The sequence below is a fragment of the Papaver somniferum genome, unplaced genomic scaffold, assembly GCF_003573695.1.
Source record: "Papaver somniferum cultivar HN1 unplaced genomic scaffold, ASM357369v1 unplaced-scaffold_135, whole genome shotgun sequence".
Lineage (NCBI taxonomy): Eukaryota > Viridiplantae > Streptophyta > Magnoliopsida > Ranunculales > Papaveraceae > Papaver > Papaver somniferum.
Genome location: NW_020622713.1, coordinates 1,696,211 through 1,721,162, shown reverse-complemented (window position 1 = coordinate 1,721,162; position 24,952 = coordinate 1,696,211). Strand labels below are relative to the sequence as shown.

Below are 24,952 nucleotides of genomic sequence, written 5' to 3'. Positions count from 1 at the left end.
ATGAGTGCTGATGGGGTAAGTTATATTTTTGTGAATGATGTCAGGTTGAAATGTGCTGCAACGAAGCTCTCTGATGTGGGCAAGCCTTATATTAGAAGGCTCCTCGATGGCAGGGGATTGATTGTGTGGTGGGATTGTACCTGGTTATTTCCTAAAGAGGATGAAGTAATGATTAATATTGATGGGTCTTGAAAGAATGATTCTGGGGGCGGTGAAGCTATTATAAGAGATCACCTTGGTACTCCTCTTGAAGCTGCTTGTGGTGGCTCATGGGTTGCACAGTGTGGAGTTAGAGCTAAAATTGGCTAAGTTCAAGAGATTTAAGAGACTGCACATTTATGAGGATTCTATGATTGTGTACAAGTTGCACTCGTCAGTTTATTCCTGCTCGGGTGTGATGCGTGTCTGGAGAAGGATAGTTCATTTAAGGTTATATGATAGGAGACAAACAGGAAGCTGATTATCTTGTCAGTACTCATCCTGGTGAAAGTTTTGTTGAAGTGGACCCCGTCAGTTTGGACAGTAAGTTGAGAGGTTTTGTTGAAGAATAAGTTTTTTCTTTTTTGGATGGATGGACAGAGGCCTAGAAGTCACCTCTAGGTTGTAGAGTTGTCAGGTAGCGTGCGTGATGGATGAACCGAAGTTGAGGGTAAAAACGGTGAAGGAGTTGCAGTTCATTACTCATTTTCCCTGTGCCCTTGGTGATGTCATATCTGCTCTAGCATCAAAGACATCACACAGTCCTTACGGGAATTCCAAAATCACCCATTTGCTGTTGAGCTCCCTTGATCGATTACTGCAGTTTAACGACCGTTTATCTGTTTTTCTTCGTGATCTTTTGTTGTAGTGGCCAGGATCTCATCAAGATACCGTTCAAGGTTGTTCGTCAAAACCAGGAAAAATCAAATCAGATTTTGGTATCCATGGACTGTGGCCAAACTACGTAGATGGCACTTACCCTACCTACTGTGATTCCGAAAATCCTTTCAACCCAACTTCTGTAAGTACTTCATCATTCCCTGAAACTAAGTAAAGTTTGTGCATCACAAATGTAGAAGACGCCCAGTAATAATGGCTCAATTCTTAAAAATGCCACTCTTGGAAATGTTTTTCCAAAAGTGCCACCCTAACCCCAAATCTATCAAAAGTGTCACTATATGATATTTCTGCCCCTGATATTAGAGGACCCTTAATTGTTTAATATTATTTCCAACTTTCAAAACTTAAAGTAAGTGTTTTTCTGTGTGGTTTTCAGGGCAAAGGTCCTGATGAAAAGGTCTGGACACTCTACTGGACCCTAACATATTTTTAAAAAATCTTATTTTTTGAAATGAAAATTTGGAAATCACATTTTTTTAATGGTATTTAAGTGTTTAGGGTCCCTAGACAGGGTATGGACTCCGTACATGACATTTTTGGACCCACCCTAGTTTTCTAATAGAGAAAAATATTAAAATAAGATAATTTTTGTTAATATTTTGTTGTCAAGTTCCAGGATCCTTTAACTGGACCCTATACTGGATTCTTGGATTATTAATAAAATAATCTTGTTAATGGAATTAAATAAGATTTGAAAGTTCTGGACTCTTGGAAGTAGGTCAGGACCTTAGTTTAAGGACCTTTTAACTTGACCACCTAGGCGCCATGTAGGCGCCATGTAGATGACAAGTAGAACGAACGAGGTGAGGACCTTTTCCACCAGGGTCAGGACCTTATAATTATAAGTCGGGACCCTACGCTAAAGACCTTTCTCAACTCGACCACGTAGGTGCCATGTAGGTGACAACGGGGATGAACGAAGTGATAACATTTTTACTAGGGTCAAGACCATCTAATCCGGGACCCTACTGTTTGACGGGACCCTAACGCTTCACCTTTCTTACACCCCCGTTACACCCCTCTTTTCCTTACATAACCCACCCAAGTTCATTCTTTTTTTTTAGCGGTTCATCTTCTTCTTATTCCTTCTTTCATCTTTTTTTTTTCTTTTTCATGGCAGCTGCTACACGATGAAAGCAAATCATCCAACTGAGATAGAGAAGGAATGATCTATAGGTGAGCTTAACTTTTAGCTTTTTCAAATTCGATATTAAATTTGGGTTAATTTCACTTTTAAATTCAAAGTTAGGGTTCTTAAATATGTATTGGGGATTCGAATCCATGTTTATTTATATAGTTTACAGTGAAATGAGGTATGGGTTATCTTCAATTTTGTGGTTTGGTTACTTAATTTATGTAGGGTTCATGATACAGGATGATCTTATAACTGATAGTATGTTATGTTTTGTGAAATGCAGTTGTTAATTTGTCGTCGCCATAATGATAAGCAAAGCTGTTCTCATCCACTACGATGGAGAATAGGTGCTCAAAGAAGGTAATGATAACTACAAAGGTATGACACATCTTGCAGGGGTACCTGATAAGTACACTTTTGAGGATGTGAAGAAGGCAGCAATGGATGTTCTAGGTTTCTTGCACCAACCTTGTTTTGATGTGTACGGCCTCATAGATGTCCCAGAAACCGCATTTAAGCAAAGGATTAAGATTGTTAGGAATTGATTGGTAATTCACTTTTTGCTTAAGAAGCTTATATTGTATATACCTGATAGTATGTTTTGTGAAATGCAGTTGCTTTTAGAACCCTAAATTGTCGTCGCCATAATGATGAGCAAAGTTGTTCTCATCCACTGCAATGGTGAATGGGTGCACAAAAAAGGTAATGATGACTACAAAGGTATGACACATCTTGAGGGGGTACCTGATAAGTACACTTTTGAGGATGTGAAGAAGAGAGCAATGGATGTTTTAGGTTTCGTGCACAAACCTTGTTTTGATGTGTATGGCCTCATAGATGTCCCGGGAACCTCATTTAAGCAAAGGATTAAGATTGTTAGTGAAGAAATGTTGATTTTTTATGTTGGCCATACATATGGAGTCCCAAGATTTTACACAATCAAATATGGAGAAGAAGTAAAAGTAGATATTCCTCCCGTGACTCCCAAAACAACTACTGAAGATTACAGCGGATCCAAGATGCTTCCCCACACTCCCTTGACCCCTCTTAACAATCTCACGTCGTGTTCCAGTGAGGATTATCAGTCCAAGAATGAAACCATCAAGGGAGATGGTGGTGTTAAAGGTACGTTTATTTGTCCCTCTTATTATTGTACTCTTTTATTATGTTTTTCCTGACCAAATAGTCACACTAATGTTGAATGTTTTATTTTTTCAGCGAGTACTAGTGGTCCAAAGGCTAGGACATGTCTTGAACCAGTAATGACTCCATCAGCCAAGAAACTCCGATGTCTTCATGATGCGACAACAACTCCAGCGCCGGTTCTGGATATTCCTAAACCCCGAAGGATATGAAGTACAATGATCTATGTGCGGGTAACACTTTCAAAAGCAAGGGGGAGCTGAAACTTATACTTGCAATAGCCAAAGTAGAAAGAAATTTTGAGTACAAAGCTTTTAAATCCGACAGCCAGAGGTTTATTGCCAAATGCAAAGACAAGACATGCGAGTGGCGTCTGCGAGGAGTTCCCTTAGATTCTTGTGGATTGTGGAAACTCACAGTTGCAAATGATGTGCAGACTTGTGAAAGCAACAAAAGGATTGACCCTGAATTAAGAACCAAAGCGGCCGCTACTGGAATTGCAGAGCTTTTCAAGCACAAATTCAAAGAACTAGATGCGGCATTTACGCCCAAACAACTGGTTATGGACATAAAAAGGGATTATGGAGTGGTTATCAATTACCGACAGGGATACATCGCTTGCAAGCATGGTACTGAGATGATCAAATGTAGCCCTGATGAATCGTACCAACACCTCGTTGGTTATAGTCACATGCTTGGTGCTCGTAACAAGGGTACTGTTACCGAGATTGTAACTGATTCAGATGATTCTTTTCTATATTATTTCTTTGCTTTTGGAGTATGTATTGAAGGATTCAAAAACTGTTTCAGACCCGCATTTTTGGTTGATGGTACACATCTTACAGGGCCACGCCAAGGAGTTCTACTGTCAGCCGTTGGAATGGATCCCGACGAGTCGATCTATCCTATTGCTTTTGTTGTTGTTGATTCAGAGAATAATGAATCTTGGGAATGGTTTATGAGAAGGTTAGTCGGAGTACTTGGCGATAAGTATGCTGTGAATGAAGATGTTGTTATGGCAACAGACAGGCACCCTTCGATCGGTAGAGCCATAAGGTTGGCATTTCCTTGTGCTAATCAAGTATACTGCATCCACCATCTTTCAGGTATTTAACAAGACTTTATATACTATAAACACACGAGTTTTGTGTTTAAATAGATTTTATGTTAGTTATCTGAATGGATACAACGTTAACCTTGATTTGTGTTTAGTATAACTTATCAGACTGTAGGTCTTTATGTGTGCGTATCTAGATAGAGTTATGAAGTCAATGACAATAGCATCATATTGCATATAACGTCCCAGCGGAGGTGGGAGAACAAGTTTTGTAGCATCAATAACATCATATTGCATATATGTACAGTCCAAACAAGTTTTGTTGTCCACCCTGTTGTATGATACATTTCAGACATATATATATATATATATGCATGCTTCATGTTGTACTTATAGGTCAATCCTGTAATGTTTGACCTTGCAGAAAATATCAAACAGACCTACCACAACGCCAGGGCTTCGGTGGCATTTACAAGAGCTGCAAAAGCGTTTAGCAATGATGATTATGAACTTGCTATGAGAGACCTAGGTTTAGTGAGCCCCGCTTCTTTAAAATCTGTAGTGGATCTTGGACCGGAAATTTGGGCCAGGGTGAAGGCTAGAACAGGTCGTTTTACTCTCATGACTACAAACGCCTGTGAAACTTTCAATTCAAGAATAACTGATGTTAAAGGTCTTCCAATCTTTTATTTAGTCGATTACATTCGCAGGTTCCTTATGGAATGGTTCTGCGAACGTAGACAACTAGCTCGTGATCGGCAAGATCCTTTGAGTCAACATGCACGGGATATAATCAAAGAACGGTGGGCTGTGGCAAAAAGGTTTGTGGCTTGCCATGTCGATGGGGACGAATATGAAGTGGACGAGGGTGACTATGAAGAGCAGCACACCGTCTATCTTGACCGAAGGTCTTCCACGTGCAAAGTGTTTGACTATCAACATCTTCCGTGTCCCCACGTACTTGCAGTGTGTGAGACATATAAGATAAAAGAAGAAGGCCTTTGTGGGGAATATTATAAAACATCAGTTTGGAGATCTATGTATGAACCTAAAATATATGGTGTGCTGAGCACAGAAACTTGGGATGTCCCAGCGGAGGTGGCAGAACGGGTGGTGCTTCCTCCAAAAACTACACCGGAAGTTGGTCGTCGGAGCATCAAGAGGAAAAGGTCTGCCATTGAAAAACCTAGAAAGAAAAGAGCTTGTTCAAGGTGTCACCAGAAAGGGAATTATGCTAAAAACAAACGTTGTCCCAAGGCTTAGAACTGGAGTGGTTTTGGTTGCTGACATTGTTTACCTTGTTATGTTTGTTTGAAATAGTTTAGGCGACATCATTAGTAGAGTGGATTTAGTCATATTTTCATCCTCAGGGTAAATTAGTTTTTCTCAGACTTGATATTAAACCTTAAATTTCGGAAAGTAGGTCTTTTGTAATTGAATTTGGGAATTACCCTTTGAAAAGGAATTCCTTAGTTATCTTATGTTTATTAATTGTAAGTTCTACTGGCATGTTTCATGTGAACTGATTACAAGAATCAAAAATCATTTACTACCATGTTGTTTTAGTGATTGGTAGCTAGGTGATGCACTCTTTTAAACGTGCTAATTTTCATTTACTTTTCTTATTGAAACAACGAAAATTATATAGCCATAACTAGGACAACCTAGAAGTAAAAAGAGTTCCATCGTACCTAATAAAAAGGACTTCAAATATAAAATAAACTTATCAGACATTATCTTAAACCATTCTTCATCACTTTTCTTTTCAAGTTCTGCGTTCTTGTGCCTTCGGATATCGCTCTTCATTGCACCATTCATCAGCTCAACAAGCGCAAGATCTTGAAACAAACTCTGTCCAAAATTCTCTTCCTTGATCCATACGCCGCTTCCATGATAACGAATGATACATGACTCCGGGACTGAGATCCTTAACCTGTTGCATTCTTCACGTAACTGGCGATCCTCCTTTACTAACTCAAACCACTCCTTACATAATTGGCTACCGTTTTTTGTTGTGTAGAAATTAGTTACTACACGCTTAGCAATAGGTTTTTTAGAGTCAACAAACTCATCACCATCCGACGCAACACCATTCCTCCCATATATGGTAGTATATTGATTTCTTGTTCGGGCAGTTGAATTAAGTGAGGTTACGTCAGACTGTTGAGAGGATCCTGCCATTGTTTTCAGATGATTTGAGATAAAAACTTGTAAACAAATGTACCAAATAACAGTGATTTTATTTACCCTAGAGATTATTAAGCACAAACGAATCTGAATGATGTCCATTTATACTTATGTTGGCAAACATGTAGAATTTAATGCCAACTAAATATAGCTGGCGCCTCTCTTGTGTAACTGAAAAGAAAAAAGCAAGCTGTTTTTGACTAATTATAATTAGTCAAATTTTTTTTTTGTTTCTTTTTTTCACGTTTCCCAATTAGTCTTCTGCTGGCAGCTTATGGGTTGTGTTACCTTTCAAAAACAAAAGAGATAAGGAAGAAAAAAAAAGCAAATTTAAAGCTTGTCCCATTCTTGGGTAATGTTTACACACATTGACAACATTCCCTTCAAATCCTCTCATCTGTACCTGAAAAGTGAAAACCAATTTCTTTTCATCACATTAGCCACAACACCTCCATGCCATAAGGGGACAAACCGTTACCTCTACCACTATTAAAAATTGTGCATAAAAATGGTCCAATAAGGGACAAATTATTGTGGCGGCCTTTATTTTATTTTAATTCAAAGCAGGTGGGGGTGTGGGAGTTGGGAAGTAAATGCTTATTCAAATTTCAAAGCAAATGGGTGAGTCATTTAACATAACAAAGAAAAAAAAATTATAAACAAAAGGAAAATCAAACAACTTAGATATGAGTGAGGTAGGAAGATGCTTTCTCAGTCTACAATTCTATACATACATATATATATATATATATATATATATATATGACATCCAACCCTTAGGAGTGATTCCTTACAATTTAAACTACCCACTTCGATCACATGGGTTCAAGATCAGAGAGCAAATCATGTTTGGATTTTTTTTCTTCTAAAATTCCTTCAAAAAGAAGACGTCAAAGCAACCAACAAACCAACAACCTACCAAAACCAGCGGATGAGGGTTCTTCAAGTATGTCTTTAACAAATCTGGATACTTCTGCCAATGGAGTTATGTCCTGTGAGGAATGGTATGACGCGATTGAAGAAGGTCGTAAATTAAGAAAGGAAACAGCTGAGTTGGGTCTTCCAGTTACGCCGTTGCCACCTCTTGGAGATCTATTACACCATACATACAATGGTCTGGTCAAATGTGTTAATTCTATAAGAGCTGAGAATAACACACTTAATAGGAGATTGATTAATCGGAAGAAGTATTCTGCTCTACATGGGACTAATATGTAATTGGAGTGGTAGTAAAATCAATCATTTTCTCTTGCAGTATTATGGTAAAAAAAAGTTTATTTAGAGCAATGTGTATGAGTGGTAATTTAGTATACCTTTTATTTTCTGTTCAGTTTACTTGGTAGTAACTGAAGTTGTTGGGCAAGTGCAATGCAGCAGGATAGTACTTCAGAGTATAAATTTACGAACAATATCGCAGTTCTCCAAACAACCCATTAGATTACGACGATAGTTATCAGTTTAATATCTAACACCATTAACAAACTTTAATATCCATTGCTACTTTGTTGCTCTCCCTTTGTATTCAGCGAGCTTCATACTGCAAAACTGCGACAAACAAAACCATCAGCTTAGGTTTGATCCAGAACTAAACTATCAAAATACATCCCGAATCAGACGAACATACATTTTCATAAAATATAGAAAGGTATTTATCTACCATAATTCAACTTCTTCAACATAGTTTTCTAAGAAAACTAATGCATACATAATTTTCAAAATGTTACCATCTCAAAGGGGGTCAAACACCCATCAAAATTATATTTAGATATCCCTTTGTTAGCAGAAAAACCATAGTATCTTTTCTATAATTCATATATTGGTCAACGCGTAACTATATGCTGGGCACTCAACAATCATCACACAATAAGTATATATAGCAATAAGGTATATATACTTCCAATAAGGAAGTATATACATATGCAGGTCTAACAGGAAACTGGCCACTAGTTAGTAGTTACAAAGTTCCTTCCAATAAGGTAACAAGAGGATTACACAGTCCTAGCAACTGCCACTTTTTTCTACGTAAGCATCTACATACTCAGCGGGTTGAGACACTGATGGGGTCATTTAACCCTTAAGTGGAGTTCAGGATCACCAGGCATTAAATCGCTATTATAAAGAGTCACATAAAGAACTCTTCAGGATTTCGACTTCTTTCCTTACATTCTCAACCTGCAAAAACAACAAACAAACAAAAAACTATATATCATCAACACCAATCCACAACTTCCATATCAATTTCTCAGCTTCAGTTGAAGTCCTTACATTCACTAGCTTCAAATTGGAGTCCTTCAATTTCTTCTCAGCTTCAGTTGGGCGTGTTTCCATGTTCCTAACTTAGTTCTCTATTCATCTTCAAATTCATTTTCTTTTTCATTTTCTTTCTTTAGGTTCTCAACCTGCAAAATCAACAAAAAAAAAAATCACACCAAAACATAACTTTCATATCAAATTAAAGTTCAAGTCATTCAATTTAAGTAACTAACCTAAAAACAAACAGATAAATCCCATATTAAAACCTAACTCCATGCATCTGCATAAAAATACCAAAAACAAAAAAAATTGGTTAAAATCAACAAGCCAAACCTAACATCAGTATTATACAAAAGGTAAAAATCACCTAAATCGAATAAAATCAAGTATACCCGATATGAACTGCGACTAAAGATGTTGAGATCTACATGTAGAAGATCTGAACTGCAACTTAAGCTGTTCGATCTACCGGAAACCAACCAGAAAAAATAATTGTTAAACCCCCATTAAGAAAATCGATCAGTAAGAAATCAAGAAGAGAAAATTTTTTTTTGATAAAAACCCTAACTGTACCTGCTGAATTTGTAAAATCAAACATAACTGCTGCACAATTGAGAGATGTTGAAGGTTAATAATCATAATGAGGTTTTGTCATATAGGGCTTAAATGGTTGGTAATGGTGGAGTTCAAAGAGAGGAGGAGATATTTTGGCTGGTCTGGTTCTCGTTTGCAAATGAACTGATGAAGAGAGAGGGGATACATCAGGTAAAAGTGATAATTAGGGTTATGGTTTGCTTATATTGGTGGAAACGGTTGTAATTACTGTGAATCTTTAGGGAAAATTCGCGACATTTAGGGTTTCTCCCTAAATCGATGGCCAATAACCATCTATTGTGTCTCATACGGATTAAGAATCCAATGGTTCACATAAACCTATTTTGTTCATACAGATCATGAAGTTTGTGTTTCTTTGCTAAATTGTGTTTCTTTGCTAAACTCAATTCGTGTTTTCGGGGTATTAACAACCTTCATTATGACCAAGTATATTAATAAATGTCGTGTATATTTTAGACCACGTCTAGATATGGATCATATTTCATATTGTCAGATTTCGAATTAATAGAGATGAAATATATCATATTTCAACATCTCGGGTTCAAAGTTTACTAGAGTTAAAACATAGGTTCTCATTTCGATGAACTGAATATGAAATCTACGGACCTTATCATTTTTGCTTGAGTGTTAGCAATCTGCCCTAACGTCGCAGCACTCTCCCGAACATCTCCAGTCGAGCGGTTGCCACCATCTCCATCATTGTTAGAAGCCATGAAACAAGGATCAAACCTTTCTCTGAATCCAATTGACGCAGCGGTAATGATAAGAAATAGCCTTGAATCCACAAGGTGTGTTTTGAATCCACAAAACACTGTTCTGAATCCTGCACACAAGGTATAATCTCAAGAGATTTGTGTTTTGAATCATCAATAACGTTTTACAAATCAGGATCCTAAGATTAAATACTAGTAGGTAGTTATAGGAAGTTAACACACACATTAGACACACAAGATAAGAAACTGAAACTAGAAACTGAAAATAACTATAAAATATTTTCTGAAAGTTGTAACTGTCAGGTGTGACTATCCTTGTTCTGCATCAGTCTCTCACTCGGATGAACTGAGGATGGATTATACGAGTTCTTATCATCGCGGGTTCTTATATTCTTGAAAATACACAAACAGAAATCCATTTATCCTCCCATATATTGACTTTCATTCCATCACCCATTTCCTAAATACTGTTTTGTTCAACTAAAATTATTCCTTTGTAGATACATTTCCACATCCAAGAGCTAGAGGAAGGGATTTTATCTCTAAAAGCAGAGTTTCTTTGTGTTCCATTTTTTCTACTATTCTTTCAAACAATTTTATTTTTGTTTTATGTATAAATAGAGGTGTTCCTCGATAAGAATCTTTCAGGGCTCACTAGAACAGAAGGTGAAATTAGGGATTCAAGAGAATCCCCCCAAAAATGCGAAGAGAAAGATAGTCTTCTTGCAATAGAGATATTATTATCAGATAAAGATGGGGAATCAGTATTTGGTACCGGGTCTGGAGAGTCCGACCCGGATCCGACTTCAACAGTAGTCATGGGAACCACATAAGCTTGGTTTTGTGTTTTTTTTTTTTTTGAAAAGACCACCAGGGAAGGGATAGAAAGCCACAATTAATTTTGACAAATCAAGACAGAACTAGGTTGCATGCAAAACATATCATTCTTCCGCACGTCCTAGGTTAATTAAGACTGAGAGACTAAGAAGAGGTAGAGGAAACTCAGACAGCAAAAGAAGGAGACAAATCAGCAAAAAAAGATTATAGGATCTTGAGATGATCTCTCTCAGGATAGAGATAGAGACGAACTAAGCATGTTGAAAAGAAAAAGAGATTATAGGATATGCATGATGAAAATATGATTTACTATTCGGGAATGATTCGCAGAATTACTAACTAGGTTATGTTGTATATTTTTACTACCTATGTATTCTATATTGTTTTTAAACTTTAGTGGATTTTTTATACACATTTTTGCTACCTGTGTATTCTTAGTTTTTAAATTTCAAGTCACCTAAACCAGTGATCTTTAGCTGAAACTAAGCTGCTAACTCCCTTCAAAGAACATGGAGTAGATAAAATATCTAAGCATCAATTTTTAGAAGCAGAGACAAGCCGCTATACATACATAACTGAAGGAGCATAACATGATCAACAAAATATAAACAGATATATCCAGGGTATAAGAGTCCATCGCCACTAACTTAGATTTAGAACTACATCTGACATCTTTTTCAACTATACACATCCAAAAAACAGGGACCAACATGCTAGCCAGGAATTATACTACAAGATCATATGATTACAGGTTACTATTCACCACTTGTGCCATTCACCTATATAAATTGTTTCTTGAATAGCTGCACAGCAAGTTCGCATCGATAACGAGTAGCGAAAGCAGGTTCGACTTCACAAACAGGAATCTTCCTGACCATATGCTCGATAAACTTGAAAGCAAACACCGCACAAGAGTTACTGCATAGATAGTATATGGATCAATTCTCCAAATATAAGGTTAAAAATTCAAGGTTAAAAATAGATTTCAAGTAAGACTCACATATCATTTTTCTTAGGGGTTTCTAAGTCATATCTACACCACCATGGAACGCGGTTGTATGCTTTCTCCAAATAATCACGAATTTGACCGACTCCCGGGTGAATTTTGCTTGAGCGATTATTACGATTCGGTCTAAGAGAATCATAAATTATAATCATCTTCTCCTTTACTTGAATGGATACTGTGACCCAGTGAATATTTTCAATACAAACTACACCATATACGACATCAACCTTATCCCAAGAGGGTAAATGCTCACTAGGTGGTGAACCACGGCGTCCTGCTAACCCTAGTCTGAATCTGTCAACTTGGGAAAAATCACCATTCGCAAAATGTTGTTGTTTCACGAGCAAGGCAGCTCAGTCACAATGTATTCATGCAATAATATAAATAAGTAGAAAATATCCAATCTATTATGCACAAAAACTTACCGGTAAGTGACTTTCAAAGTATGACCAGGTACCAGTGGATTTGTTAGAAGGATAAGACTTGTGCAAAAGCACCAATGACTGTCAATAATCTGCAGGAAGACCAATAAACATAAAACTTCTCACAACCCAAATGATGTTCTCATTATTATATTTAATCGTCAATATCAAATGATGCAATATGACTCACATTACCGCATAACCAACCAGTTGAACGTAGTAGTAGTTTATACTCAGAGCAAGACAATAATGATGTACCATCACCATTATAGTTATCGCCATGTTCCTTGATACTGTGGTAAATTAAGATCCATTATAAGGCAACACCATGATTGTTAGTTTTCACATATACAACAACACAGAGAAACAAAAAGGTATACTAGGGAGGAGAAACAACAAGATACAGAAACAAAAGGGTATACTAGGGATGAGGCTAACCCGAGGTTTATGAATCTGTTCACATCATCTATATCCTGCTTCGTTATTTGTTGATCCAATGTGTCTTCTTCAAAATAATTCATGATAACAGGCTCTTCGCTTGTCGGAACCTTTTTTGCGTTATTTTTCGCCACTTTCCTTGAAGGAGTATACGGGGGCAACAGGGAAGGTGCAGGGTTTATTTTCCTCCTAGCCCTTCCCTGACCTTTTGTAACATCATCAGAAAGAACAATAATGGGTGCAGAAGGGCCAGTGCAGGGTTTATTTTTCTGATGCTTTCTTTTTTTCCCCGTTGAGCTGTTACAAATATTTTTTACCTACATATCCGACACGGTCAAAAAGTCATACCACGATAGGTTTGTGAAAAAAGTACAAAATATATACGTGCTAATGTAGCAACAAAACTAGAGATGCAACAAATACTTACAACAGCTCGACTCACATCAACTTCCTTATTTGGAGGATTGTACGGATATGGTGGATTTAATTCAATACTGTTGGATCCATTGCCAGGAATCACATCTGGCTTCTGTATTGCCGCACCATCAAAATCTCCTTCTTCGTTATGTCCTCCAGGTGGAGTCCCCTGTTCAAACAATATAAATATCAGTTCAATAAAACTTCAATATCAGAATAGATGTGACATTCTATCTATCTTAATACAATGAATTTCCAATTAACTCACCGTTTTTGTCTTTGAGAATGCATTGTACGTCTTGGTTCCACCAATCTTATCCTTTATTGATTTGATCTCGGCAGTTAAACACTCTACATGATTCAACATTGTTTTATGGCTATTACTTACCTGGACACTTAACTCCTCCAACTGACCCTTCACTGCACTTTTAAATACCTCCATTTCACCAATCACTGTCATTTTCAAATCCTCCGTATGACCAATCATTGCATTTTTCACAAAATACTCGAAAGAAGCAATGACTGAAGTTGATGTCCTAGAACAAAGAACATCAAGTTGGGAGCGAGGATGTGCCACACGTGCTTCTTCCTCATCCTTCTCAAACAGATCTTTTTCCTCCACCACATTTTCATTCCCTAACAGATCTTCTTCGTCCTCTTCATCATCCATGCTGCTCTCCTCTGGAACCTGTTCATCCACAAAAACATTTTCAGACTCTAACATATTTTCTTCCTCACCGTTCTCAAACATATCTTCGTTCTCCACCACATTTTCATTCTTTAACGAAACTTCTTCTTCGTCATCTACCAAGGGACCTTCACATAACCCCAACATTACCAAACGCTTTGCATCTTCTTTATGCCACATAATGTCATCACACACTTCACCCTGTAATTTTATAAAGTCACTCGACCAAATTAACAATGTAGCAAACAAAAAAATAAAGTAACTAAGGTAGTTATTACTTCATACCTTTGACTCCTCCAAAATCGTAAGTAGAGGCTCATGGTGTATTACTAAATCGCATGTAACACTATGCATATGGGGGCGCCAATTTGCAAAAATAGTCTTGCTTCCAAACTTATCAAGCACTTTCGGCAACACTTCCAGACCCCAAACCTTGGTGAAAAAAGGAAAGCCTTTAAAACAACAATCACAAAAAATTATACAACTAGAAAATATCAACCCAACTAATTCTTACCACCAAGACATGGGCCATTCCTTGACTCTTGTAAGTCACCTCACTTCCAACAGGCTTGTTAGCGTTAATCTGAGAATCTAAGGTAGAATTGCTATTATCAATAGTTCTGCTGAACGCTATTTCAGCCCAAGGATAAGAGTTGACGTCGACGAGGTTATCCACCAGGTACCAGTGATCATGCTCAACTACTTTTTCATCTCCCTTTCCCAGGACATACCTGTGGACAACATATATTAACGACAATTTCACCTTGTCATCAGATTCCAGTGGGACTTTGACAATTTCACATTCAGCATTAGAGTTGCTTTATTGGTGACATTCACGCGATATTTTTTCCTCCTCCTCCTTTTTGCTTGATCGGTGACATTTCCTCGATTTTTTTTGTCCTCCTTTTTGCTACATTTCTTCGATTTTTTTTCGTCGTCGTCCTCCTCCTCCTCCACTTTGCCAAAAAGTAATAATTTCAAACGTTTTCCAGTTACTGGTTTTCCTTCGTCGGGGAAATGCTTTATCTTAAGGCAGGGCTTCGTGGCGGGACGAGAAAAATTATGGTCCGACTTCCTAAAACTAAGCCCCGAAATCAATGCGAACTCTTTCTTTCCGAAGGAGAGTTCCTTTCCACAAACCATTACGCGCATTTCTTAACGGTTACCCTTATCACCTTCATCACCCGTGGAGATCTGACTAGCCAATAAAAAATGAAACAAGGCACTAGACCACGTTTTCATTGGCAGGTGCAGTAAGGGACCAATTGTAGTTGACATAAATTTCTCTTGCTCGGCAGGAGACAGCAGGTTACGCACCCCACTTCAAAACCTTCGGGCTCGAGTATGTTGTTACCTTGCACGTATAAGCCCGGTACCTGGCAGGGTGAACAAACATCCTATAACATAGAAATAAATAGTTACACCAATTACAACATACAAGTTCTTAGAATTAAGTATTTGAGAGCGGAAAGCAGCAACATTGAAAAAATATAAATAGTCGTACATTCCAACTAATCCAATAACCACCTGTATTCAAGTTGTAAAAGTGACTCAACGAATGACCGGTCTAGTTTCCGTTTACAAGTGGCTTATACCAAATACACCTAGAAAGAACAATGCAGCAACATGGAAAAAATAGGATTCGCATAGAGGCATCTAACTTTCTTTTATAATAATAAATAAACTATTGTTATGTTCAAATTTAACTTCTTAAAATAGTGAGCAGATAGGCAGTAGCTTGGGTTTTAGGCTATTAATGCATAATTTCAGCATTTGACAGGGAATGCTCAACGGTGGCACGATTACACTATACCATACAATCATCTATTAGAAGAAGTAGATTCAAAACTATATCTAAAAGTAAGTATTCATCTCTTCGATCTTTACTGATTATTACTCAGGAAATATCTTATGTGAATCTCCAGCAATAAAAAAGAAGTGACCAGACACAACATAAAATGAATGGTTAGCCTTAACAGGCTAAATGTCACCTATCTACCTTTCAACACCATCTGTAGATACCACTCTTTTGTCCTCAACAGTGGCATCCAACACTGTTTCATCCACATGAATCGCAGATTTCACTTTTCGAGAACACTTCTTCTTTTCTTCCCTCCTACACCCATAACTTGGAACCTACAAAAATAATATAGTCAGGATTAGTAATAATAGTAGTAATTCATATTCTTTAGTTACTCAAAGTACACTCCGCACACAAAGTTATAGTGATTAAGAAAACTAAGTTTTATCTACCTAAAACTACATGCTCATCATGACATTATTATGACATTATAAACAATTCGCAAGTGAGGTTATTAGATTAGTTTGAAACTACAACTTGTGCAAAAAAAAGCTTCCAAAACTGCCATCATACATTGAATGAATATCATCCATTGGCAGTGTACAATAATACGTATGAGAGTTTTTTTGAAACAATATATCAAGTACCATTTGATAGCAAAACCTAAAATGGTACACCCATGAATGAAGTTGTATCAAACAAACACCATCATACCATCCGTGTAAATTTTACCACTATCATGTAACCGGGGAAAGCCTTACTGGAAGTTCCCTTACTTATTGATACCACAGATTGCAGGAAAAGCAATTACAGCACCAATGAAAATTTACAGTGGATTACTTATCTGAGCTGGTATACATTTAATTTTAACTATATATGATTCTTATTGTCTGATAAATTCTTGACTCAATAAGAATTTTCAGAAAAGTACATGATATATATATATATATCTCCAATGTTTTTAGGTTGACGTAGATGATAAATTTATCAAAGAAAAAGGTAATAACAAGTGAAAGAAAAAGGCCACCAATTATACTAAGAAAACCAATCGATTCGATGAAGTTGGAATCATACATCAAATCTAATTTACAAAACAATGGGAACAAAGTCGATCTCTTGTTAGCAGGTTGGGATGAGAATATGCAGGTAAAAGGAATACACTACTCAGTAGTCTAGTGTAACTTAATTGGGATTTTGGTTCTATCTTAATTATATGTTGATTGGGTTAATATATTTTGTAATTTAAGCCGAGAAATGTCCATATTTAGAGCTAGCAGTGGTTAAATAGTTACTCATACAACATGTTACAACTATCCACAAATTTATGATTTAGAGCTATTGTTGAATCTAAAACAATGAAGCTGGTGGCCATGACAAAGCATAGGAAAACAAAGAAGAGTACTAATTATGTAATGAATGACGAGTTTTACCTGCACTTCAACTTAGGTGGACCATGTCAATGCTCTGAACTAGGATTCAAGTAACAACTCCAACAATCTCTGAGCACAGGATCCACAAGTATTACAAAATCTTTAGTATCCAATAAACAAGAATTAGAGAGAAACCCAACATAATACACCCAATTTTAAAATAAATAAATAAAAATTTCTCATTCACAAGCTACAGTGATGAAAGTATGAACCCTAATTTAACAAAAAAAAAATCTATTCTGAAAAACCTAAGAAATCAAAACTGAAGCTAAATACTATTTTCCATGGAATAAATCGCAAATTTTTCATTTGTCTTAGTTCTAAATACTCTAACGACGAACAGAAAAAATGAGATTTTAAAACCTAAATCATACTTTTTTTTGTGCTCAGTTACCCTAAATCGTAAGTGAAGTTGATGAAAATACCTGTTTCATAATCTAGTAAACATTAAAATTTCTCAATCCATTACTCTGCTCTTCTTTTCTCTTCTACAAACCGCACTAAGTTCTTATCTACCTAAAATAACGAAATCGATTAAACTTTCATTTCATACATACCCAAAATTGAATCCTCAATTCAAATTGATAACAAATAATTCTAAACCTTAAATCATACCTCTTTTTTTTCTTCTTTTTTTCTGCTGCTCGTTCGCGTTTTGAAGTTGGGTTGATATGTTTGCATCCTGCACTCTCTAGGATCTCCCTTTATCAAAATCTTATTCCCTGATCTCTTCTTCCCTAATCTTTTCTTCAACTAATTTGTATTCTGGACGGAGATACTGCTGAGAAAGAAGAAAATTTTTTGACGAAGAAAAAATGAAAAGAGGAACTACGAGAATAAGCGGTCGGAGATAACAAAGTCAATTTTTTTTTGACGGAATTAACAAGAGGACGGAGATAACGAAAATCTGCTGAGTTGGTAGCTGACTCTGTCGGATTTTTTTTGCTGAGGTGGAAGTTGACTCAGTCCAGAGGGTCTGGACCTCTTCTAAATAAGGGTATAAATGTCTATAAAACCCCAAAAGGGTGTTATTTGTATATTTCAACTAAGGGTGGTAGTTTTGGAAGCTTGTTTCCAGGGGGGTATTTTTACACATTAAAGTCATATATGTAGGAAGACTTGCATACCATATATTCATAAATTACAAATTCTTTGCATCACATCTGACAGATATATGTATACATTCAGTATACATTCGTTGTCTCATTTTTCTGATTCTTTATGTTGAAGTTTCTACTAAAATAGTTTAACATGGGAAAAATGTTGTTGATATGCAAGTATGATCTAGTCAGATTCCTGTGCAAGCTATCCAGCATAAGTACTTACACTATCTAGTCGGATTTTCCCGCAACCTCACTCTAAGCAACAACAGAAGATCCATTTCACAGACATGAATTTTATGGATCATTTTTCTCATTAGATGATGGTTTACTAGTTTATTCTCAGACTTACAAGAACCAAAATCGCAAGTACCAAATCCAGATACAAAAAAAAAAAACTATTTCATTTCCATTTCTCTGCAATATAGTAAATTCCACTCATATCTGCAGCGAAATGTCATAAAGTCCGTCTGATTGTTCATAACTATAAAAACATCCATTCTATGACTTTGCCCAAATAATAAACAACAAGTGAATATTTACAAAGTGCAAAGTGCGAATTAGACAAACTCATAAATAACACAAACATCCTACAATAAGCACAACTGAAGCATCATTTACACATCTTATCACAAAACCCGAAAATGATAATTGTAAGAATGTTGTAGCCACAGAATACCAAAATGATAATCTATGGTAATACCAGAAACTAACATAAAAATAAACGAACTAAGATTCAGTTTCACAAACCCCAAAAATATAAAGACAAAATCTCATCTTCAATTAACCAAATAAAATTTCAGAAAACCACATATCATTCCAAATCTTAAACACCTAACTAAACATTGCTGACTTTCATTTGATATCCAACAAAATTTAATCCTAATATCAGATTGATGACAAATAATTTTAAACCCTAAATCATACCTTTTTTTCTTCTTCTGCTGGTTTTGAAGTTGGGGTTATATCTTTCTATCCTGCACTCTCTTTGCTCTCCATTTATCCAAATCTTCTTCCCTAATCTCTTCTTTCAAATACCTACTTTTAATCCGTATTTATTAGTTCTTCATAGATGGCGAATTGTGTATGTAAAAATATAGGGTTTTTTCTGTTATAGGGTATTGGTGTTTTGTTGTGAATCGTTCATTGTTTGTCCTGCATATCAATGAAACATTCAATCTTGCAGCGGATTAAATCTGAGATGAAACTGAGAGAAAAGTAAGATAAAGTGAGGGAACGGTTGGAGAGCTAGGGTTAAGGATGAAATCAATGAAATTCAATCTTGCATAGAATTTTATTTTCTGAGAGAGAACTGAAGAGGAAGAATGAGGGAAGAGTTGACAGGGAAGGAGATGGAAGTGACGGAAATAACAAGAGGACGGAATTAACGAGAGATTCGTCTCCGTGAAATCTATGCTGAGGTGGTAGCTGACTCAGCCAAATTTTTTCCTGAGGTGGTAGATGACTCAATCAAGAGGGTCCAGACCTTTTCTAAATAAGGGTATAAATGTCTATAAAACCCCAAAAGGGTGTTATCCTTATATTTCATTTTAGGGTGGCAGTTCTGGAAGCTTGTTTTCAGGGGGGATATTTTTACACATTAAAGTATTGATTGTGTGGTGGGATTGTACCTGGTTATTTCCTAAAGAGGATGAAGTAATGATTAATATTGATGGGTCTTGAAAGAATGATTCTGGGGGCGGTGAAGCTATTATAAGAGATCACCTTGGTACTCCTCTTGAAGCTGCTTGTGGTGGCTCATGGGTTGCACAGTGTGGAGTTAGAGCTAAAATTGGCTAAGTTCAAGAGATTTAAGAGACTGCACATTTATGAGGATTCTATGATTGTGTACAAGTTGCACTCGTCAGTTTATTCCTGCTCGGGTGTGATGAGTGTCTGGAGAAGGATAGTTCATTTAAGGTTATATGATAGGAGACAAACAGGGAGCTGATTATCTTGTCAGTACTCATCCTGGTGAAAGTTTTGTTCAAGTGGACCCCGTCAGTTTGGACAGTAAGTTGAGAGGTTTTGTTGAAGAATAAGTTTTTTCTTTTTTGGGTGGATGGACAGAGGCCTAGGAGTCACCTCTAGCTTGTAGAGTTGTCAGGTAGCGTGCGTGATGGATGAACCGAAGTTGAGGGTAAAACGGTGAAGGAGTTGCAGTTCATTACTCATTTTCCCTGTGCCCTTGGTGATGTCATATCTGCTCTAGCATCAAAGACATCACACAGTCCTTACGGGAATTCTAAAATCACCCATTTGCTGCTGAGCTCCCTTGATCGATTACTGCAGTTTAACGACCGTTTATCTTTTTTTCTTCGTGATCTTTTGTTGTAGTGGCCAGGATCTCATCAAGATACCGTTCAAGGTTGTTCGTCAAAACCAGGAAAAATCAGATTTTGGTATCCATGGACTGTGGCCAAACTACGTAGATGGCACTTACCCTACCTACTGTGATTCCGAAAATCCTTTCAACCCAACTTCTGTAAGTACTTCATCATTCCCTGAAACTAAGTAAATTTTGCGCATCACAAATGTAGAAGACGCCCAGTAATAATTCTTATAAAATTACGAAGTCAACGCTTCGCAAACCGGTGATCTAACTTCAGTTCTTTATATATGTGTTTGTGTAGATCTCAGACATTGAAAAGAAGTTGCAAAAGAATTGGCCAGTACTCGACTGCCCAAACAACGACGGGCTAAAATTCTGGGGGCACGAATGGGATAAACACGGGACATGTTCAGAATCCATTCTAGACCAAGAAGAATATTTCGAAAAGGCCTTAAAGCTGAAGAAGAAAATCAAACTCCTGCACATTCTTCATAAAGAAGGAATCAAACCAGATGGTGGATTTTACAGTTCATACCAAATTATGAAAGCTATCGAAGATGAAATCGAGGTTACGCCGTTCATTATTTGCAATGATGATGCATCTGGGAACAGTCAGCTCTCCAAAGTCTACGTTTGTGTTGACAAGTTTGCCAAGAAGTTCATCAAGTGTCCGGTGCTACCAAAGGGAAGCTGCAGCTCGTCCAAAATCTACTTCCCTCGTTTTGGACACATTGATACTGTTGAAACTGGGGATGATGCACCTGATGTTTAGGCTTCATCTGTATTTGTATTTTACTTATTAATTGTTGGATTTATTTGGTGGAAAAAGAGTTGAAATCCAATCTTTAGATCATGTATTATTTTCGTTTCAAGATTTGATTTGAGTTTGTAATGGTAATGATAATCCAGCCAAATTCCTTTTTGGCTTTTCTAGACTGCTTGTGCCATAGGAACCTTCCTTCAGAATTAAAAGATTGTATGTATAAACCGACATCACAGAAGCGTGTTTAGCCAAAGCTCACCCACCGATCGGGATTTATTTATTTTTCTGATGGGTAAAGAATTTAGTGTTGGTAAACTCAGGTCAATTGATATCATCACCCCGTGACTTTCCCAACTGTACTACAGCGACAGGTTTTATTCGGAGAACTCCTTCCTTTTTTTTGGTACTAATTTGTTTTCCAAGTCCATGTAAAACTCTATTTCAATATTTATTATAAATAGTAGTAGCTTTCAGGGTTCACCCGTCTTAATTATATTATATATGCTCTACAATACAACCCAAGAAAACAAAATAAAAAGAACAAAGAAAATTGTGTAAGATGTCAATAAACAGAAGTTCTTTGTCGAAGAAGAAGAAGATACCTTCTCGTTGTCTTCTCTCAGCGACAGTCATCCAGAGGAACATAGATATCCTGGTGAATCTGATTGCAGCAGCTCAGAATCATGTAGTGATTATGAAGCGGCAGAAAGATGGCAAGCGGAAAAACGTGAGGAATATCACCAGACTCTAATTAAAGAATATAATATACAAGTTCCTGATAAACGTGAGAAAATGGCTAATTTACCTTTTGATTAACTAGCGTTCGGGTGATTAATTGATGTTTAATTAAATTAAACTAAAAATTAACTAATCTTGGTTCTTCATCGAAAAATGATTTTTTTTTCCTTTTTCTGAAAAACACCAAATCAGAATCGGTATATCTTCCTGCTCTCATAAACCGATTCTGGATTGATTTTTTCAACTCACAAAAAGAAAAACCAGAATCGGTTTTTACAAATATACACAAAAACCCAATTATGGGAAAGAAAAAAAATCAAACATAATTTAAATCATACTCGATCTGAAAATGAGTATGATTTCATACTCGATTTCAGTTCGCGTATAAATTCATATACTCATTTTGAGATCGAGTATGAAATCCTCGTTTTGAAATTGTGTAAAATCATAGTCATACTCATTTTCAATTTGGGTATAACCAGAATCGGTTTACACGATACACACATAAAACCGATTATTGACATTGCACAACAGGAATCAGTTTATAAAAGTGTTCATATAATCCGATTCTAACAAAAAAAAAAGATACAGAAAGATTGTGAATTTTTTCTTACAACAATCCGTTTACTCGACTCACGTATAAAATCCGATTCTAGCATTATACATCAATAACCGGTTTTTATAAGTGCTAATGTAATCTGATTATGGGCTAAGCAGTTATGAATTCAAATGGTAGATAATCAGGTTATATGGACATTAACATAAACCGATTCTGGTTCAAATTTCTCGAACCACAAAACATATCCATGACAATCGGTCTTTGTGGGCATGAACATAAACCGTTTCTATTTGCAATTGGATCACATGTACGCACATTAACATTAACCGATTATGGTAAACCCGAAATTTTTCTATTTCAAAATTTTCAATTTTTGAGCGATTGCATGTTACTAAAACCTAGTTTAGATTGAGAAGACGAATCAGTTGAAGTGGAGATGAAAATAAATTTGATTTTGATTTTGATTTTAGTTTTTAATTTTGTGATTTTATGTTTATGATTTTGATTTTGGTTTTTAGTTTTATGATTTTAATTTTAATTTTTAATTTTAAGATTAGGATTTAATGGGGACACATTTGTAGTATTAGTATTTGATAAAGGGTAATTTGGTAGTTTCATCTCTTAATAAAAAAAATTGTCCTGTAGTGTAGGCCCAAATTAATAGGCATAAGCCCCAATTTAGCGAGGTTACTAATATGTGGATTAAAACTCCACTAGATTTTTTGGTACATGTTTTGTTCAGTGATATAATGGGAAAGGCTTCCCCAAGATCGTAGGTTTGTTTAGTTTTTGCTCAATACATACATCTTACCAAAAGACAAAAAAGAAAGAAAGTAAAGAAATCATACAAGTATACAAGTCAAATAAACACGAAGAAATATTACTTCGAAAAAGAAAATAAAAACAAGAAAAAATATATATTTGGAACTCTAATCCTCAAGCTATTCTATTGGCAAAATTAATGAAAGATAAAACAAATGTAACTCTTTCATTAAACTCTTAATGAAATTTTCTATTAGTATCGAAAAACAAAAAAAAAACATGAATGTTATAAACATGTAATTATGTTAGGATATATGGGGTAAATTTCGTTTTTATTACTATTGGGATGACATAGTGTCTAACGTTAAATCTCGTTTATTGTTGGGATGTCCTTGTGTCTAGCCCTGTAAATACATGCTTCAATGTGTTGTCTTACACATGAATAAGAAAGCTCTCTCTTCATCTCCTCTATTTTGTGCAGGTTTCTTTATTCACAACACGTTATCATGCACATAATTCTACCAATTGATGGATATTTTTTTAGTTATCATGCACGTAGTTCTACCCAGTGGCGAATTCACACTGAGGCCAGTGGGGTCACTGGCCCCATTAGTTTTATGAAAAACAAAAATTGCCGTATAATTTCCGTTGAAAGTCGCTTTGTGACCCCATAGTTTTCTGAAACTAACTTCAGCGCTTTCCTATATCTACTCCACGAACCCCAAAACTTCCCTAAAATTAAAGATTTCTTACAAATACAATCCTTATTTTACTCAAACAAATTGATTTCCTATTTTTAGTTTTAAAGTTTAGATATAAACAACCAACCACAGATCAAAAAATAGATGTGGGCAACCAACCGTAACTACAACACATAACTGTTGACGTGTAGTAAAGCAAAACTAATTATACTTTGGTAAAATTTCATACATAAGTGTTTATGTGGTTGTATGAGGCAAGTGATATGGCCTTTCATGTTGAATAAGTGTTTGTATTTTGAAAATATTCCTTAGCACTGCAATGCCTAATTGTTATAATTTAAGCCACAATCTACAATACAGTACGGGACCAATGTTATATACATTGAGATGTACATGTGGCATACTTAAATTATTTCGTAATTTTTCTCTGTTTTCAGAATACATTTACAGATACAGAAGAGGCATAAAAGTTTGAATAGTTCATAAGATTAGACCATAACGTTGCGTTAGAGATTTTTTTCGATTACATTTTTAGTTATATAGATCTTCGAAAATAAGTTATTCCCCATATAACTTTTGCTCTGGATTCGCCACTGATTCTACCAACTGATAAATATTTTTTTCAGCTTTCCCCCGGTTGTTGTTTTATCAAACGAATCCCCTTAAAAATGTCTTGGTCTACCAATATTACTAAGAAAATCGAAACTATATTCGAGAAATACATATATTTACTTTATCTCATATGTTCGGGCTTGTTCCTATTTTTATTTTTGTTTGTCACTGAACATTGGATCATGAACATTATACAACTTTTAATTGTACATAGTGCTTGTTGGCAAATATATGCGGCTTCAGTTTCTCAGAAATCATGTTCACACGACAAATAAAATACTAACAATAGAGAGTTAGGAAACTTATCGGAGGCGAGGTAATCTTCTTTCCTTAAAGACAATTCATCTCTGTATACGGTGCTCAC

The 24,952-nt window shown here is 36.1% G+C and overlaps 1 protein-coding gene across 1 annotated transcript; it reads left to right on the top strand.

Moving 5' to 3' along the window:
- LOC113333867 (ribonuclease 1-like) lies at nt 1-21,385 on the top strand. The gene is made up of 3 exons (XM_026580238.1): nt 1-165; nt 848-1,000; nt 20,755-21,385. The coding sequence occupies exons 1-3, from the start codon at nt 1-3 to the stop codon at nt 21,223-21,225; spliced, it is 789 nt and encodes a 262-aa protein (XP_026436023.1). The 3' UTR covers nt 21,226-21,385.
- The last annotated feature ends 3,567 nt before the right edge of the window (nt 21,386-24,952 follow it).

Excerpts from the sequence above, each read along its gene's own strand:
- LOC113333867 (XM_026580238.1), top strand. The coding sequence starts at position 1 with ATGAGTGCTGATGGGGTAAGTTATATTTTTGTGAATGATGTCAGGTTG. Across the intron at positions 166-847 it reads TATTTCCTAAAGAGGATGAA|TGGCCAGGATCTCATCAAGA; the intron begins GTAATGATTAAT and ends CTTTTGTTGTAG. Across the intron at positions 1,001-20,754 it reads ATCCTTTCAACCCAACTTCT|ATCTCAGACATTGAAAAGAA; the intron begins GTAAGTACTTCA and ends GTGTTTGTGTAG.